This window comes from Chroicocephalus ridibundus, chromosome 1 (genome assembly GCF_963924245.1).
Source record: "Chroicocephalus ridibundus chromosome 1, bChrRid1.1, whole genome shotgun sequence".
NCBI lineage: Eukaryota > Metazoa > Chordata > Aves > Charadriiformes > Laridae > Chroicocephalus > Chroicocephalus ridibundus.
Window position 1 is genome coordinate 147,303,001 of NC_086284.1, and position 17,850 is coordinate 147,320,850.

Sequence of the window (17,850 nt, forward strand, 5' to 3'; positions counted from 1 at the left end):
GGAAGGGGGGTGGGCAGGGAGTCCAGAATTGAAGTCCCAAGTTCATTTTCTGTTTTCTACTGACAATGCGCTCTTGCCGTGGTGCAGCAAGAGAATGGTGCTGTTGTTGCTACAGGATTTGAGGCTCTGCACTAGGGAGCTCTAGTGATAAAATCTTGTGCTATATAAGAAGCTACACAGAAGTCTAAAGTAGAAAAGAGTATTCTTATCCATGGCTGATGGGTTATTGGAGCCATCAAGATGACTGCTTCTAACAAAGAAAATCTTTTTTTAGTCCTATCAGGATTCTTGAACGCATTCCTGAGTCCCACCTGAGGTCAGAAGGAAGCATCCATTCACAGAGAAAGCACAGAAGTTCAAGACCCGCAGGCTAACTGAAGCCCCACAAAGCACACTTTAAAAAAAAAAAAAAAAAATCCTCGTTTATATATAGCCATAAATTCCTATAACTGAATTATGTACGGTGGAAAGAAGATGGATGGTCTCCATATTGACCCATTCTTTATTATCCAACTGGAATTAATCCAGTTCACTCTCTTGATTACCAGCCATTGAAACAAACTTCATATTCACTACTTACCACCTTGCTTCTTAACTAAAAACTTGTAGAATAAAATCTGGCTAACTAAAGTAGAATCCTGTCATCTGTGCTTGTTTGAGTACTGTCTTAATTTATTCCTGACAGCATTGTGTTCAATGCTGCATTTGACCCTGTTAATGGCAATTTATAGGGCTTTTGAAATATGAGGACAGTGTCTTCAAACCACCTTCAAAGTACAAAAATTCTCATTCATCAGGCTTGTTCTGCCCTTCTCTGCTTTTATGTACAGGAGAATTACGATCATCACCTTGGACTGTCTTGACAGCAGCTGAGGGAGGTACTGCTTTGATGTTATTAGCAAAGATTATTATGAACAGCACAACTTGAGAAATATATGCTAAATACATTGCTTAATCGTACATGATAATTCTGTAAAATGACTGAGCATCTTTCCAGTGCATGAAAGTGAAATACAGACCTTAATTAGGCAAGCCAGGAGCTAAAGGTGACATGAGGCAGGGGCAATGACATCACCTACCACCGTGCCATCCCACAGCACCCAAACAAGAAGAGCTGACTGGGTCCAGAGTTCAGTTGACGGCCCAGTAATTAGCCATCGGGCCTGTGCTAAGGAGGCAGGTTGAAAGTCAAGAGAAGGCAGTAAGGTAAGGCTGTGATCTGCAAGGCTGGGACGCAGACAACCCACCAAAGCTCCTGGGCAAGGACTAAGGAAGGAGCAAGGTCAGGGACCTGAGCCTGTGCCCAGCTCCTTGTCCGGGGTGGGGGCCAGAAGCCGCGGAGGCCACGGGTGAGAATTTTCTCACCACTTACGTGTTTTCGGAAAATCTATACAGCTGTGGCATATTAGTGCTCGTCTTGGATGCTGACAGCTAAAGACTGAGGAGAGAGGTGGAAAGGATTGTATGGGAGAATTATGGAGGAAGGCTGGTGGGAGCAATTGGAGCTGGTGTGACTGTGTTGGTGTGGTCAGTGTCACAAGGAGGGTACGCTGTTGAAGTTGGAAGTTAAGTAGGCTGCTAGCTAGCACCAAAAGATCTAGTAGCTGGGAAAATTCTGCTAAAATGAAAAATCAGTTCATGTTTAATACAAAATAAGGAGACACGCTACTGTATTTTAAAGGAGTAACAAAAAATTCCTCTCTACAGTAGCTGAGAAGAGTTTTCATGTACACAAGTACATGATTGCCATCCCATAAGAGCTGTATCCTACAGTTTAGGCTCTTGGAATAAGGACGGACTATATAAGTCCTTAATATCAGGACTAAGGACAGACCTGCCTTAGCTAATTTTAATGGTCTGAAAGCGGTAAGGAGAAATAAGACTATTCCAGTACTTCCATCCTCCTTTTTAGATATATTCACAAATTTTCTGTCTTAATTTCACACTGCTAGTCTTGCAACGTCTCACAAATGGCTTTCAATAGTACAAAATCCTGCTGTTTTTCCTGATTTTATTGCTGTGACTCCTGAACCCTCTAGCAAAGAAAGGCAAGCAAGATTGATATGATGGGTTTGCAAAGACAAGCCCCCATCTAATTTTTGCAAAAGTCAACCGATTCAAGAATTTGTTGCAGTGCATAGCTGTGATCTGTGTGAAGACAAGGCCTTGAATTTTTGAAGGCCCAGTTCTCACACAGCTTCTGAACACAGCAGAGTTAACTGCTATCACCTGTAGTATCATATTTTATCCGTGGCCTTCCTTGCCAGTGATTTTCCATTTATGCCAGAGATTATCTCAATGCACTATCTAAGTTTCAGTGCTTTAAGTCAGCAGATTAATCACTTCATCAGCCTTCACTTCATTTTGGAGGATTGTTTTGAAATTAAGACAGACCTAATATTATTTTAACCTTGTTATTGTTTGCATGTGTGGAGAAACAGCTTGATAGCATTCATCTTCAAGTTTAAAAAAGCACGAACCGTCTCGGATAACATTTGGAACATTTTTCTTGTGATATCTGCTGTGTAAGATCTTGCGTTATAAAAACATGCACATAGCGCTTGGTTTTGGTTTTTAGGTGTCACCGCGATAAGACAAGGCGTGCACTATCACAATAGATGAGCTATACTGTGCATCAGCTCTTCGAACTAACCTATAGCCACTGATACGGGGTTGGTAGTTGGTGTGGCCAGACTACTCGTAGTCTAAAAGCAGGGTTGGTGGCCGAGGGACAAACTTTGCTGGAAGCGTACTGCTTATTCCCCACGGGCAGTTATGCCCACGCATGGGTTATTAAGTGTTTGAGATGCGCACCTATTATCTGTTTGATCGTCATGTACTCTGATATTCCTCTGAGCCAGGAACTGGTGCCTTAGATGAGAGTGTGGATGAGAATTAAAAGGCTGAGGCAAAATCTCTTTTGGGAGTGATGCTGCCAAGCTAGGGGAACTAATAGGAAAGCGTGGAAAGGATGATGACTCCCCCTGTAATTTTAGAGATTTGCCTGTCCTTTGTAATTAACATCTTGCAAGTTTTTTGCTCATCGGTGATAGAAAATTGTGCCCGTAGACGCTTTTTGTTATCTGCGTGCAGCAAAAAAGTAACGTCTCGGTCTTTCAGACGCAACCTTTGCAGCTGTGATTTTTTTACAGTCTCAAGCGGAGGCTTCGTTATCAGAGCATGCCGTTACAGAAGTTATATTTCAAATCCATCTGTGATATTGAATGGCTCCCAGAGGAAGGGGAACCATCAGCTCATAAACCAGACATGCCTCACGATTTCATTTTCTGTGCTTGGCGGCTGTATACATTTCACGCAGTCGCTGAAAAGGACTTTGGTATGTGGTAAAATGCAGTCCTCACTCACAGCTTTGTTAACCGGCGGTACCTAAATTGCGATGAACCGGTAGTTGAAGTTAATGCAGCTGAAAAGTAATCTGGGAAAAGAGTAATTCTGTTTTAGACAAACTACATCAGATAACCACATGGTCAGATATGGAGAAGTATCAAAACTCTTAACTAGGGGTGGGCTGGATGTAGACTGAGTTATGCTTCTATGCATAACCCTTCTCATTCCAAATGGCCACAACTGAAAACACTAGGAGGCTGAATTTAAAGTAGACCTAACTGGCTCTTGTTCTCCACTTCCCTCTCTGATGAGAATAAACACATGGGAATGTCTGGTATTTCTTACAGACAATGTACTACCCTACATTAAGAAGCCCATTATTTTTGATTCAGTATCAAAGAGGACAGAGTTATCAAGTTGCTTGTGACTTAACTAGGTTTTTGGTTGTTGTTTTTTTGGGGTTTGTTTGTTTGTTTGTTTGTTTTAAATTAAAAGACACTTCTCGTCCCTGTTAATTCATATTTGAAGGCTGTTTCAGAACCTTCATGCAAGATTAGAAATTTCCAACTGGAACTCCAGTAGCAGTTTATGCCTGTTTTGTGCACACCGATATTGTTTTTTAGCCTAAGTGGATCTTTTAGTTTTAGGATGCATCTGTCCAGAGACTTTTGCGATGGGCGGTTCTGTCCACACACAGCTTTTCTTGTACTAGATGGAAGTAGCCAAGCTCCAGACTTCTCTAAGAAGAGAACGGGAATCTCCATTTACCTAATCATGTTGTAATCCTTTATCCATACCTGTTTCATTTTTTAATATACAGGACCAGAATTGTACATAGTACTTCAGATGAGGCCTCAACAGTGCTTTGTATTATAATCCCCCTACTTCTGTATCCCATGTACCTCTGTATTTGTAGGTAGTCCCTGCTGGGACCATCTTGCCTGATACATCATAGGATTCCTTTTGCCTTTTCGACAGGCATATCATATTTGTACAACAGGCAGGTTTATAAAAGCAGAATAATGCCCTATCAGGGTGCAATTATGAAAATGGAGGTATAGAAACGAAAGGGTAATCTATGTGTGTTCTACATGTGCCGCACCAGTCGATGCACAGCTGGGCTTGCGTACGAAAAAAACCAGCGAGAATTATGCAGAGCCCTCCAAGGACCTGGATTCCCGCAGGAGTCCGTGAAGGGCTGGGGAGCTCATTAAGGGAGCAGAAAGGCTCAGTGGTGGCAGAACTCCCTCCTTCTCTCAGATCTCCGCACCGACATGCAGCAGCATGGGTTCTAAATACTCGCGTAGAAATAGGTTCCGATTCTTATGGAGCACCAAATCAAGAAATTACAAATGTACTGAAGATGGCTACATGAATGCTTTAACGTACTTTTAAATGTACATACAATGCAATACATTGTTCTCGCTATGAATTTCTGTGTGCATTTGCAGGCCTTGTAGATTTCCACCGAGGACACCAAAAATAATCTGATGACAGATGATGTCAGTGATCTATCAGTGAATCTCTTCTATTATCGGCAGCATCCAACAACCAGAGGGTTCCAAAAACAGGTGAACATATTCTAATATTCCCTAAAAATACACACAGTGCAATAATAAATAAAGTTTGGAAGAAAAAAAATCCCTCCTGACTTTTGCCAATTTAGTTTATACCCTAAAAGTATAAGATTTAATTAGCCTTATCTTAATTATCTTTAACTTGGTACGTGAAGTAACTGCAGGCATTATTATCAGCTATAAAATTATTCAGCCACAAAATTTACCTAAACTGCCCAAAGCACTATTTCCCATATGCCTATCTCGGTTAAAAATGCTTTTCTTTAATTTATTCTAAGTTCATTGGACATACGTTTCATTGGAGTAAATTCCATGTTTTGCTGATAAGGCACATAAATGTAGTGATTAGTTTTTGAAAAAGATTTCTATAGGTAATGTGTATGGAAACAGCTTATCTTATTTCTGAAATGCCTGTGCTGCTTTCACTCACCTTGTGTCCATGCAGAAACACCTTTTTCTCATGTAAAAGTGGAATTAACTGAGGGGTTTGTAAAATTGGGTCAAAGACATAAGAAGTGCATCTCCACAGCTACTTCTGGGCCTGTTTTGACTGCTTCTTGAACTTTTAGCCTAAGCTTCTCTATCATGCAGTTTTTCACAGAATCACACAATTTCTCTATTTATTTTTTTTTCTCCTAAGATTAAGACTGCATTTCCTGATACAATACTCAAGAAAAACAAACCCTGTATTAATTACATTTCATTTTCTAACATTTTTCTGATCTTGTTTACACTTTCAGCAACTACATTAAAAGCATGCTTTGTTCTTGTATTTGTGTTCTGGTCTATGATCCTTCCCATATGACATTTAAATGTTTCCAGAGTCTTTTGGCCACATAAACCCTCTTATTGGTTGGCTTTTCTTTCTAAAAGAAGCCTCACTCTTTTTATGGAAACATCTAGTGAGTTAGGAGGATGAGATTTGAACTGCTAGCTGAGGAAAGAATGCTGAAAAACACCACAAAAAATGAAAAAGGGAAAGTTGAAGTACACCAGAGAAGAGCAGAAACCCAGAATATTTCTGGAAGCAATTAAAGAATTTGCTTTATAGAAGAGTAAGCAAGGGAGATGTTATTGCAGGAAAAAATATTGTTTGCCAGAGGTTTGGTTTCTGGCATGAACTTTCATGTACACACATGATTAAGGAGAACTTTTCTTGGTGGAAAAATTTTCCTCCTTGGTGGAGGAAAAGTAAATCTCTCACTGGCAGAAAGTGAAGTACAAATAAGGTGTGACCTTAAATTCATCAAAGGGGTTCTAAAGGTGATTTTTTTTTTATTTATTTTTTCTTATGAGTTATGAAGGTTCAGACATCTGGGTTTATTCTACTTTCTTCATCATCGTTCCTCGTGTGGTACTGGCTTGTAAGACAGGATCTGGTTGAGGCTGTGGCAGAGCTGGTTTGGGGACACTGTAGGGTTCACATAGAAGTTGACCTTGAGCCAATGACTTTATGCCGCTTAGCGAAGCAAAGTAAGACAATGATTTATTGAACTAGAAGTGACCGTCACAGAAGAGCTATCTTATGAGTTCCACATGTGCACCGCTAAGGATCAATGAATGGTACCACAGGTGTTTTTATAAATACATAATTCTGAGCAATTAATCCATGTGATTGTGGGATCAGCCAATCTACCTTTCAAACATTGCTTCAGTCTTTCTGCTTTTGTATACTTGAGTTTTTCTACCACTTAAAGCTTCCTGTTCCCAAAGACAGTGGGGAACAAATACTTGTAAACAGGGAATTCAGTGTTCAATGAATAAGGTTTTGGAAATGTTTTTGTTGTTTACTCATCTTAAAAAGACCAGTGGACAGTTTTTAGCATGGCTCTTACTAATACCTTTGATTACATGATCAATGGCTGCATAGTAATGGCTTCCCACTGTTTCTTTCCAGTGTAGGTGGTTGCTGTTAGTGCCAGAAAGATTATTTCTGGTTAAAAAGAGAAGGAAAGATGGTTATCAGGAAAACCTATTAGAATGTAAACGACTTCAGGAGAAACTCAAAAAATCTCTCAAGTCACCTACTTTTTTGCATTACAATATTACTTGTAACAGACATTCAGAAAAGCTGCTGACTGGCTGCTTTGCTTACTCTAAGCATTCCTTTAATTCTGTAGATTAAATAAATACATTGTTGCAAAGCATGAGAAACTGATTTTCTTTATTATTATTCATGTTCCAGAAGAGGGAGTTGGATTAGAAAAAGTTACTCCCCTGAGAAGTAACACCTCCAAAACAACCTTGCAATGCAATGCAATGCAAAGAAAAAGAAAAAAAAAAAAAAACAAAAAAAACAAACAAAAAACCCCCAAAACCCCCAAACAAAACAAACCAACAGAAAAAACCAACCCAACCAACCAACGAACCCCAAAATGAGTGATAATTAACAGAGCTAGTTGACATGCTGTTCTTTAAAAGTTAAAGACGTACATCAGTTGGAGACAGGATATCAAATATCAGTAGGGAGAGCAGCAGGAAACTTTTTCCACTGGATGAAAGGGATAAAAAGAAGAAAAACAAGTCTCGGTTGCACTAACAGCTGACTGAGCTCCTGACATACCCGAAGCACAGCCAATTGTAACGAATACCAGGGCAAGCAGTATCTTCTAAAACAACATAATGCTGTTCACTTAGAAACTTAAAGTCGAGATAAAACTGTAAATCTCAGAGTAACGTTGAGGCAGAAGATACACGGATCACGGTGAAACAAAAGGCTGCAGTTGCGACCTGCTCGCAAAAGATTTTTCTGCCGTGCTCTGGGTGGACCTCAGCCTTTAGGGATTGTGGGCAGGGAGGCCCAGCTGACATAGAAATGCAAAATTCCAGCGTGTGAGAAAGAGCCAGAGGCAGAGGCATTACTCCGCGCTTCTGGTGCTTTGGGGGTGGGGAGCGTGTGTGTGTGGGGGGGGGGGGTGGTGAAGCCGGAATGAATTTCTTTTCACATGTTAAAAGCTTTGCGGATTCAAACAGGCGAAGACCGTTGTCACACCTTCACGTGTAAAGGCTGCAGAGCCGCATCTGCTGCACAGACCGAAATATTTTAAGGGAAGATGAGAAAGAACCAGAATTTAGGAAAGCTGGTAAGGATTAAGAATATGTGTTTGCTTACGCTCCAGTGAGGCTTCCAGTTCTCTTTCAAGGTGTTTTGATAAAACTTCAACTCTGAATTCCACTTGCATTGGGAGCTCCTAGTAAGACACGATGTTCTTGTAGCAGCAACTTTGTAGTAACAACTCTTGCAACCTTTCTCCTTGATTACCCTCCTGCTTGCTTGCGGCCCGTTGTCCAAGCTGGCAGGAGTCGGGAAAGCAGCTCTCCTCCCCTGCAGTCCTCTCTGCTTCTGTGGTCCTTGAGCTCTACAACCCTTCCGAGGGGAAGACAGAGACTTTGGCCAATTTTTGTCCCTTTACCCTTGGTATATTTGCAAGGGATTTATTATATTGTATTTATTTTTTATCGTATTATCGGTTTACTTTTCCAATGGGAACACATAGCTTTATTATCCTGAAACTTGAAATGTAATTTAATTACTGTTCCAAGCTCTCCCTTAACAAAAATACAGATGAAGCTGACTAATTCAGTAATTTCCCATGCTTAGCAACAGTTGCAAACAGAGGAGTCTGTAAAAGATATTTACAGCCTATGATTAAATATCAGGCTGTTCTGAGCCGTTCTTCTCTTATGCCTACTGTACTTCTTTGGCAAGCCCCCTGAAATTCGATGTCTCGGGAGTAAGTAAAATCTGTAGGATAAATAATGAAATAAACAATATTGAAAACAATAAAATCTGTAGGACTCTCAAAAGCAGCCTGAGACAGTGAGCTACAACTTGTAGGTTCAGAATGGACGCATGAGTCTGCCCCTCTGAAAGTCAGCTTTGCTTTTCCCCTACCCTCCTGAGAGCAGGTTGTTTTGCTCTGGGGTGAAACCAGGGGGGCTGCTGCCAGGCCCTGGGTCACTCGTGGGTTTTGATGGCCCTGCCCAGCCTCCCCAGGACCCCATCGCAGCCCAGCCTGCCCTGCTTCTTGGCTGGGGCAGTGGGATGAGCCCTGCCTTGCCGCCCCGGCAGGAGCCCCCACAGCCCCAGTAGCCCCCAGGGCACCTCTTGCCAGGCTGTGCCCCGAGGGATGGGTGGAATGGGGTGATGGTAGCGGGTGAGCAGCACTCTGCTCTGAACTTTAATCCAAACTCATGTGACTGCAGAGACGTGCGCAGCCTGTTTCACTTCATTTGGCTCCTAATGAAGTAAACGGTGGTTTTCCTGGTGACGGCAATGGAAACTGAACGGGCTGCTCAAAGGTCTGCTCCTCCGGCGTAACTGATTTTAACCAGGCTGGTATTCAACAAAAGAAGATGGTTACAAGGAAACGGGAATTGGCTAAAAACAAAAAACACCAAAAGACAGTGAAAGAAAAAAAAAAAAAGAGCAAAAAGACGACTGTCTATTATAGAACAAAAAGAAGACCTCTGGAAAAGGAAAATGACTGCAGAGCCATGGACTAATTTGGAGTGCCGTTATTTGTTCTTTGGATGCAGTGGAAGTCCTTCATTAAGGACCCACGTAATTCAACTCCACCAGCAGGAGAGAACCAAAGCAAGAGAGCACTGCATGAGAAACAAGGCAGGGGGATCAAAATAAAGAAAAAAGAGGCAAAGTCTGAGCAGGAGATACTAAACAATGTTATACTAGTCAATTTTAAGCCAGAGAAACTGGTATTATGCACCTTTCAAAAGTGAAGGGACCTCTCCCTTCCACCCAGCTGAGAAGTAGCAAGTATAAAGACATAAAGCAAACAAGTTACTTCATTGGCAGCAAGAAAAGGGATAAAAGCTGAGCTCAACTATCCTTTCTTTCAGTGAGAAACAATAGTGATCCTTTCCGCTTGTTCAGTAATTCCCAGTTACAGGATTTACAACTATCTTTGGGATTGAAAGTCCCAGTGAAATTCTAAAGTAGCTCCTCCTCAAGTTATTAAGGGAGGACAGACACAAAGTCTGGTCACGTTAACCTTAATTCTGTAGGAAATATATTATAAACCAGGGTGGAAGTAAGGCTTAGAAAAAAGAAGCACACAGGGATACCAAAAGAAAGCATCCAGCTTGGAGTCTTCTGGGCACGCATGCCTTGGGTACGCAAGCTCCAACACTTACGGAAAGAATAGAAGGACCAGAGTTGTCGAGATTATCTATGAACTTGGTGTAAAGGAATTAGATACAAACATGATAAAGCAGCATAACTTCTATGTTTTTTTTCAGTCCTAGACTTCTTGAAACTACCAAGAAGGTTGCTGGGAATGGTTCCTTGTGAGGAAGATACTTAGACCAGTTTACTAATTTCTTCTCTCATTGACACAGAATGAGGACGTTTTCCTGCTCTTTCCTTCACCTTCTCCCTCTCATCTCCCCTCTTTGCCAACCTTCTTTGCCTTTCCTTCTTCTTTATTATTGATTCAGGTCGAATGTGAATGGCAGTCATTTATATGTGATAACACATATAACATCTCTCAAGATAATTCTGTACACATTTTTTAATTGTTTTAATTTAGTTCAGCTAACTCCCCCTATGCTTTTTACGCTCTAAAATTGATTAGAGATTTCACTGGAGAATACAGAATGGCATTCTGAAAGTACCTTAAAAATGAGGAAAAGTATTCTAGGCTTATTTTACAAGCTTACATAGCATTTAAATGCACATTTGATATTGTCTTTGTTCACAGAGAATATTTCACATTGCTGAGGTTTATAACTTTCCTTCATAGGAAGATGTTTGATTAGTCAATAAAATTTTAGAAAAGCTTGAATTTCTATAAGATATAAAAGCCATTAAAATCCTCCTCTTATATTGCTGCAGGTGAATTTGTTCTTGCATGCAAGGCATCCTAAATCTGCTTAAGTAGACTCTTTTGGGGTACTTATACAGTATGTGTATTTGTTGCCCTTGAGAAAAACAGGAGGATATGGTAAACCATTGGACGCGTGTACAGTTCAACTTTAGCCAAGGATCAGTCAACCTATAATTACTCTTCGTATTTTAAAATACAGTTGTGTCTATTAAAATAAATGCAGACACTGACCTTAATTATGATTTTGTACGGCTTTATTTAACCTGTATTTTGAGTAGTTTAATTAGTACAACGATTTTCTCTTCTTTCTTTATACCCATTAGCTATAATGTTTTATAAATAGCCCTAAACAAATGTACAGCTTAGCCCTACCTGCATGGAGACATTGCAGAATTCCTTGCTAAGATGCACATTTTGGTTTAGCACCTGCTTAAGCATAAGCCTGATTTAAGCAGGTTTTGTCAGGCTTTGTCTCTTCACTGAAACTGAGATTAATTAACATGCATGTTTAATTGTTTTGCTTAGTTCTCCCACAGAACATGTGGTAAGTACTCACAGTGGTTCAGCCTACAGTTCACGGACACGGAGCCAGGAACGGGACGTAGGGAAGACACCTGTGCGTTCATTCATCTGAAGGGGCCTTGGGGGTAACCAAGCCCATTGTCATGGATGGCCAGACCTCCACTAGAAATTTCTGAGGTTTCCAGGTGAAACCCTGAAAAGCTGAAAGAGCTGGAAACCACCGAGCTATTTCACATGTAATCACATTGTTATCAGATTACATTATGCTCCGCACCACTCCCAGGTTGGAAAAAATAGGGGTTAGGGAGCCAGGAACTAGGTTATCACATGGAATGTGTCAAATAAGTGTCACTGATTGGTAACCTGCTAGAAAATTAAGCCATAAAACTGCAATGAGCATTGAGGCTTTTACACTGCTATCTTACGTAGCTTTCAAAATATACTTGAAAAAGCTATAACCTATTATTCTGTCAAGCAACTTGCACAAGAGAAGAGTTTTTACCATTCCAACAGCATACCAGGTAGTATCCATCTTAAGGAAATTTGTAAACTGTCAAGATTTTTATAAAATAATCTATTTCAAGCTAGTCTTCACCAAGATTAAAACTAAATCTGTTTATAGAGTACAATAAACATGTGACAGAACTATCAACTTTGTGTGTCGAGAATTGTTGCTGGTAAATCAATATGGATGCTAGGGCACCAGGCACTTTAAAAATCGATATAATAAATAAATAAATAAAGGAGTTGAATTACAGTTTAACACTGTGTGTGTAGAGATGTGATTCATCTTGACACAAATAATACATGCTGGATAATCAACAGAGATGACATTCTTTAAAGCACTGAAGAAAGTCTGCGATCAAAGGAGTGGACTGGAAGTCAAAAATTATTTCCAGGCCCACTGACTGACCGGTCTAATGGCAGCTTTAACCTTCTGGTGACTCAACGTTTGCATTTGTGAGATTAGGACAAACAAATGTCTTTTGAGACTCTCTGCTATGCAAAATGTTATTAAAATTAATTACGGCTAGAAGGGGTACATTTTCCCTTCCCAGTCACATTTGTGCACTGAGTTCTTCTGAAGCAATTACTGAATTACTGGGTTTGGAAAGCAGCCAGGAGAACTGCACCTAGGAAGTTAAAACTGCTTCTCAGCCTGATGTTGCTCTTTCCTTTGCGCTACTTTTTTTTCTTAAGAGCTTATAAAGCATCCAGCACCGACCTAAAGGCAAGGTGAAAAATCTAAGAGCAAATGAAATGTCACAACCTGGTTTCTGATTAGCAGAAGAAGGAAAAGAGAATGGCAGAACAGTGAGGATAAGCAGGTCAGACAGGCTGCGCGTAGACAGTACCCAGAACCACCTGGCAGAGCACAGGCCTGGAAGAGAACTAAAGCACCCTGTTTTCTTCAATTCCATGTTGACCATGTGTATGGTCAGCCTTAGGATGACTTTAATTTAGTATGGTGTACCTACAAAGATATCAGACATTAAGACAAAACCCATTCTCTTTATTCCTGAGCCTTTAGGTCATGTCATACCAGGTCTTTTTAAGAAGTCTTCTACAGCAGGCCTGCAAACTTTTTAGCCTGTGAGGAACCCGCTAGAGTTCTTATTAATGAATTTCACAGTTTTGTAGGGTACAGGTGTCCGGAGGGTGGAAAGAAAAAGGAAAATGAATTTTTCAGGAAGGAAAAAAAAATACTATTCTTGGAAGCTTAAGAAAGAGTCCTGATCTTCAAAAGATGTTTTCTGTGGTTTGATTGGAACACAGCAAATATTTGCAGGAAACAACAGGTAAAAAGGAAAGGAAACAGTGTGAGTAGCTAGCTATATCTTTTATTGAACTGTTTTAAACCAGGAATTGAGAATTCCCAGTGCACCATGAGGGCAAGCAAAAAGTATGTGTCTCCATACCATGAAAGATGAAGGTGCTACTGCCTAAGTGTTCTTGGTTCTTTCATCTATTTGATAAATATTTAGTAGGCAGAAGTTCGGTTCCCTTAATTCCCAAATAATCTAAGCACGATGACTGCTCAAACTTCCCCCCATTTAAAACGTAGTCCCAGCCAACTTCTGGAAATTTAGTCAGACTCAGTTAAGCTAGCAAGGCTTCTCAGAGTTAACAACTGAAAGCTTCTGGTAGGAGTATTATGTTTGGCATTAGCAAGATTGAATCTCTGTTTAGACCAGTTCTTGTTGGCTTTAACATACAGAAGCTGGAGCGTTCAACCTTTGACATTTTATTTCAACCAAAACGTTACTTTGTCCTTAATCCATAAATAAGTCTTAGTTTATCATCTACCAAACTGCCAGAGCAGAAGCAGAGGGCACCATGTATGACATGCTTGACCAGATAGAGTGATATCATGCTACTATGGTAACAGAAACTTACAGGACTGAACGATGTATAAAGGTGAGTGTGCTTAAAGGAATCTTTTTTCAAATAAAAAAATGGGTTTAACTTTCAAAATGTCCTTATATTTAAAGAAGGAAAAGTGGAGTGGGATAGTGGAAGAAATGGGTAGGTCCAATCAGGTGAGATGGAGAAAGATTTTAAGAAAGTGGTGAGTTGGTGTATATATACGACAGACGCAAAATCACAGGAAAGAGGGTTATAAAACTTGAAACAGTTTCTTCTAGTGAACAGATTTAAATGACGGCAAGACAAAAGCATATTACAACTAGAAATGTACTCAAGCTATAACATTTAGATCTGGAAATTTTATGACACTTGAAATTTGGTTTGGTCCTCCATATTCTTACTTGATAGCAAAAGGCTATTAATACAGAAAAACGTTTACCCTAATAACACCAACCCATAAACATTAAATTTTCATTTAAATACAATAGAAGAAAATTTTGTTTTTTGAACTCTCATAGATTCCTATCTCTAAAGATTTTAAACACTTGGTCATAACCAAAGTTTAGATGGAAGAGAATACCAAGATTAGTGATCATGAGGAATGAGAGAAGAAAGATTTAGGAAGGAAATTACTTGAAAAATTGTTGACAGACTATTCCAAACGTTTAATGCTGTCTGAGGGGAAAGGTATACAGGTGAGTGAACAAAGATGAAAAATTGGGATAAGGTATGGTGTTCAACAGAAATAATAGGAATAGAAGTGATGATGCACTTACATAGTGAGGTCATACAAACCCCTTTAGTGAAAGACAAGACACATTCACAAGCAGATGGTGGTGGATGACAAAGTGGAAAGGTTATTAATACACTGCACTTTTAGAAAGGAACGTACATGAAAATCAAGGAGAACTAAACCTGTAGAACTATCTGTTTCCCTCCTGATGTTATTCATTTTGAGCATTATGTCCCTTTCCCCTGACCTGGGTCTATTCAGAGTAAAAGCTCATCAGAAAAGAGACTGGCCGTTATTCCATTTGCATAGTTCTTGTGTTTTAGGTTAATCTAATAAACTTGCTTGGTAACTGAGGAATTTTTTGAGTCTTCAATGTTTCCTACATGGGAAGATCAGAGAATGCGACAGGAGGACACTACTTGTAGGAATATTAGGGGTAGCATCAAAATATTTCTAAAAAAGGATCATTTGGTCCTTTTTTTTTTTGTTTTCTTGATTGGCAAAATGCTGTGGTATTGTCTGGGCCCCTTTTTTTGTCTGAAAATAACTTCAAGGCAAGGTTTTCAGCATAGAACAGGGGAAAAAGAAAAAAAAAAGAAAGAAAAACATAACTGTTGTGTACTGCTCATGAGAAGGATGATCTTCACAACATGTTTAAATCAGGGCGGGCCTGTAGGGTGATACTTCGCCGGTGCCCTCAGGGCCCGCAGATGACACCGGAGCGCAACTGCCCGAAACCGGGAGAGCGGGGTCGGGGAGGGGGCGGGGGGGAGGCAGTGGTCAGGTACGCAGCCAGCTGGGGAGAGGAAAAGGGGCTGTTGCGACGGCTGGCACAAAAATTAAAAGACAAAAATTAACCGCAGCAGATAACTCAACAGCCAGATTAAAATCAGTTCTTTGCCCGGCGATTGACCGGGCGGCGCCGCGGTCAGCCGCATTCCTTCACGCCTCGCTCGCCCCGGGGAGCGGGCGGCGGCGGGGGAGGGGGGGCGCGCTGTGAAGGCGCCTGGGTGGGCAGCCCCCACCCCCGTAGCCGTCAGGAGATTTCACTACCCCACCCCTCCGGCTGCGCCACCGACCGCTGCAGGAGAGCGCTGAGGGGAGGTCAGGCGAGCAGGTGACGGTCCCGGCCAAGTCAGTGGCGGGCCGAGCGCCGACAGACCCCGCCCGCTCTCCCAGGCTGCTCCGCGCTGCAGCCGGGGGAGGGGGAGGAGGAGGGGGAGGTGGAGCCGCTTTATCGAGAGCCGAAGTGGAAATTTCCCCCCTCAGTTGCCGGCTCCGCCGCGGAGAAGACACCAGCGAGAGTCGCCTGCCCGTGTCCGACTAACCGCCCGCCATGTCCAACTACATCCACGTCCCGCCCGGCTCCCCGGAGGTGCCCAAGCTGGACATCACCGTCAGCGACCGGGAGGGGCCCGGCTGCCGCCAGGGCGCCCTGCAGCTCCTGCGCCGCCTGCGGCCCCACTGGAGACCCGAGGAGGTGACGCTGCAGGTACGGGGAAGGCCGGGGGCGACGCGGGGCTGTGGGCCCGGGTCCCCGGCGGGGGATGCGGCAGCCCGACCTCAGAGAGGGAAGGAAGAGGAAGGAAGGGGGGGAGGGCGGGCGGCCATTGTGCGGGGGAGCTGCCGCCTCGCTTCCTTCCCCTCCCCCCTCCCGGCTCTCCCAGCGCAGCCCCCTGCGCCGAGCCCCATTTGCCAGGCAGGTCTGGCGGCGGGGCGTGTCGGCGCGGCAGCATCCCCCGTTCCCCTCCCGGCCCTCCGCCTTCTCCTTCCCCATCGCTCTCTTTCCTCTTCCTTCTTTCGTGCCTCCCTCCCTCCCTCCGTTAGCGGAGAGGAGAGCTCTTCCACCTGCTCTCGGGCGGCGGCCCCGGGGCCGCGATGCCGGCGAGGGTGGGGGAGGGCCTCGTGAGGGTCCCCCTCGCCGGATCCTGTGTTCGTAAAGCAGTGTGTGTGTGTGATTGGGGGGCGGTTTGCCGCCTCCCCGGGGCAGAGGAGGGGGCTGCTGGCTGCCGCCAGCAGGGGGGCGGCCGGCGAGGTAACGGCCGCTGAGGTAACGGCCGGCGAGGTAACGGCCGCCGGAGCGCTGCCGCGGGCGCCTTCGGCCGCGGAGACCTTCGCGGGCTCCCCCCCGCGCCGTAATAGATAAATATAAATCAACGGCTTGGGTTCGCCACGGGGTTTGGTTTTTAGGCTGGCGGTGTCTCGGTAAGTATGAGCCCCGTTAACGTCTTTGCTCGCATCGTCTCGCCTCGGCCGTCAGCAGAAGTACCGGCGCTCAGTCGCTGCTCTCCTCTAGGTGAGCAATCGTTCGTGTTTGTGACGAGTCATCTGCTCGAGGATTGGCTGCTTTTGTGCTTCTAGAATATACTTAACCTGGCCCCGTAAGACTCTTCCATCAATTTACCTGCCTAAAATGGCCTTTCAGTTGCACCCTGTGTGTAGTTGAGCGTTTTATTACATGCTGTTAAACTGTCTTATTCATCAGTTATTAATACGTGGAAGTGTCTTATTTTGGGGAAGTTCCTCTGAAGAGAGCTGCTGGAACTAATTTGTGTAGGAAAACTGAGCACATTGAGGTGCTAGCACGTAAATTGAGTGATACTTTCTGAAGTTTCTTGATAGGAAAAGAAACTTGACATATGCTGGTCCAGTTAGTGTGAAAATAAAGCTAACGAGTTTTTTCTAAGTAATTCCTTTGAGGGCTGTAGCCATAAGTTAAGCACAGTCCCAACATCTTGAGGTGTCATGAAAATAGCTTTATAATATGTAATATTAAAGAGAGTTCATAGAATATCTTGAGTTGGAAGGGACCCATAAGGATCAAATCCTACTCCCTGCTCCTTGCAGGACTACCTAAAGATAAACATGGTTTTGTTCTTTTAGCTCTCTCATGAGGATATTTCTCAACAGAATATTTTTTTTTCTTTCATACAGGAATGCTAATAAGTGAAACAAAAACATTTTCTTATTAAGGAGGGATGACTCTAGCCTTTTGGTAAAGTTCTAGTAGGCTTAAGGGAAAAAAAAATGCTGCTTCCTTCCTCTGTCACCCTCTTTGGAAGACGCAATTAACAGAATAAAAACCACCAGTACCATCGATGTGGAACAGGGACTCATTTGACTGGTCAAGCAATAGTATAGTAGTAGACTACTGTCTGTGGTTAGAGGTTTCTGTCTAAAAATTGTCTGAGTTTTGTTTCAACCAAGTTACTTTTAAGACCAAAACTTTTCGGCTAGCTTATTTCTTTTTCCTCCTTTTCAGCAGCAGCAGAACATCCTATTCTCATGAAGCTCTTCAGTGGCCTTTTATTTTTAACACTTTACATATGCGCAGCAGTTCACATACAGACTAATGAGGAGGAATGGGTGCATTTGAAACTAATTGCATTGCCACCATTGCTGCTGCAGTCTGGTACACATGCATGTTACATGTGCATCACATGCAGTAAGATGCTGA

At 42.6% G+C, this 17,850-nt stretch overlaps 1 protein-coding gene and 1 long non-coding RNA gene across 2 annotated transcripts in view; both read left to right on the plus strand.

The window, feature by feature from the left end:
- Window positions 1-1,146: 1,146 nt before the first annotated feature.
- LOC134510174 (uncharacterized) lies at window positions 1,147-11,871 on the plus strand. Its single transcript, XR_010069518.1, has 4 exons — window positions 1,147-1,206; window positions 4,800-4,919; window positions 7,899-8,008; window positions 9,132-11,871. It is a non-coding gene; the product is annotated as an uncharacterized LOC134510174 (long non-coding RNA).
- Window positions 11,872-15,517: 3,646 nt separating this feature from the next.
- The window catches only part of ETNK1 (ethanolamine kinase 1), a 36,558-nt gene continuing 34,225 nt past the window's right edge, over window positions 15,518-17,850 (plus strand). Inside the window, exon 1 of the mRNA XM_063358000.1 lies at window positions 15,518-15,885. Coding sequence (XP_063214070.1) covers window positions 15,730-15,885 — 156 coding nt within the window. The 5' untranslated portion in view covers window positions 15,518-15,729. The remainder of the gene's footprint in view (window positions 15,886-17,850) is intronic.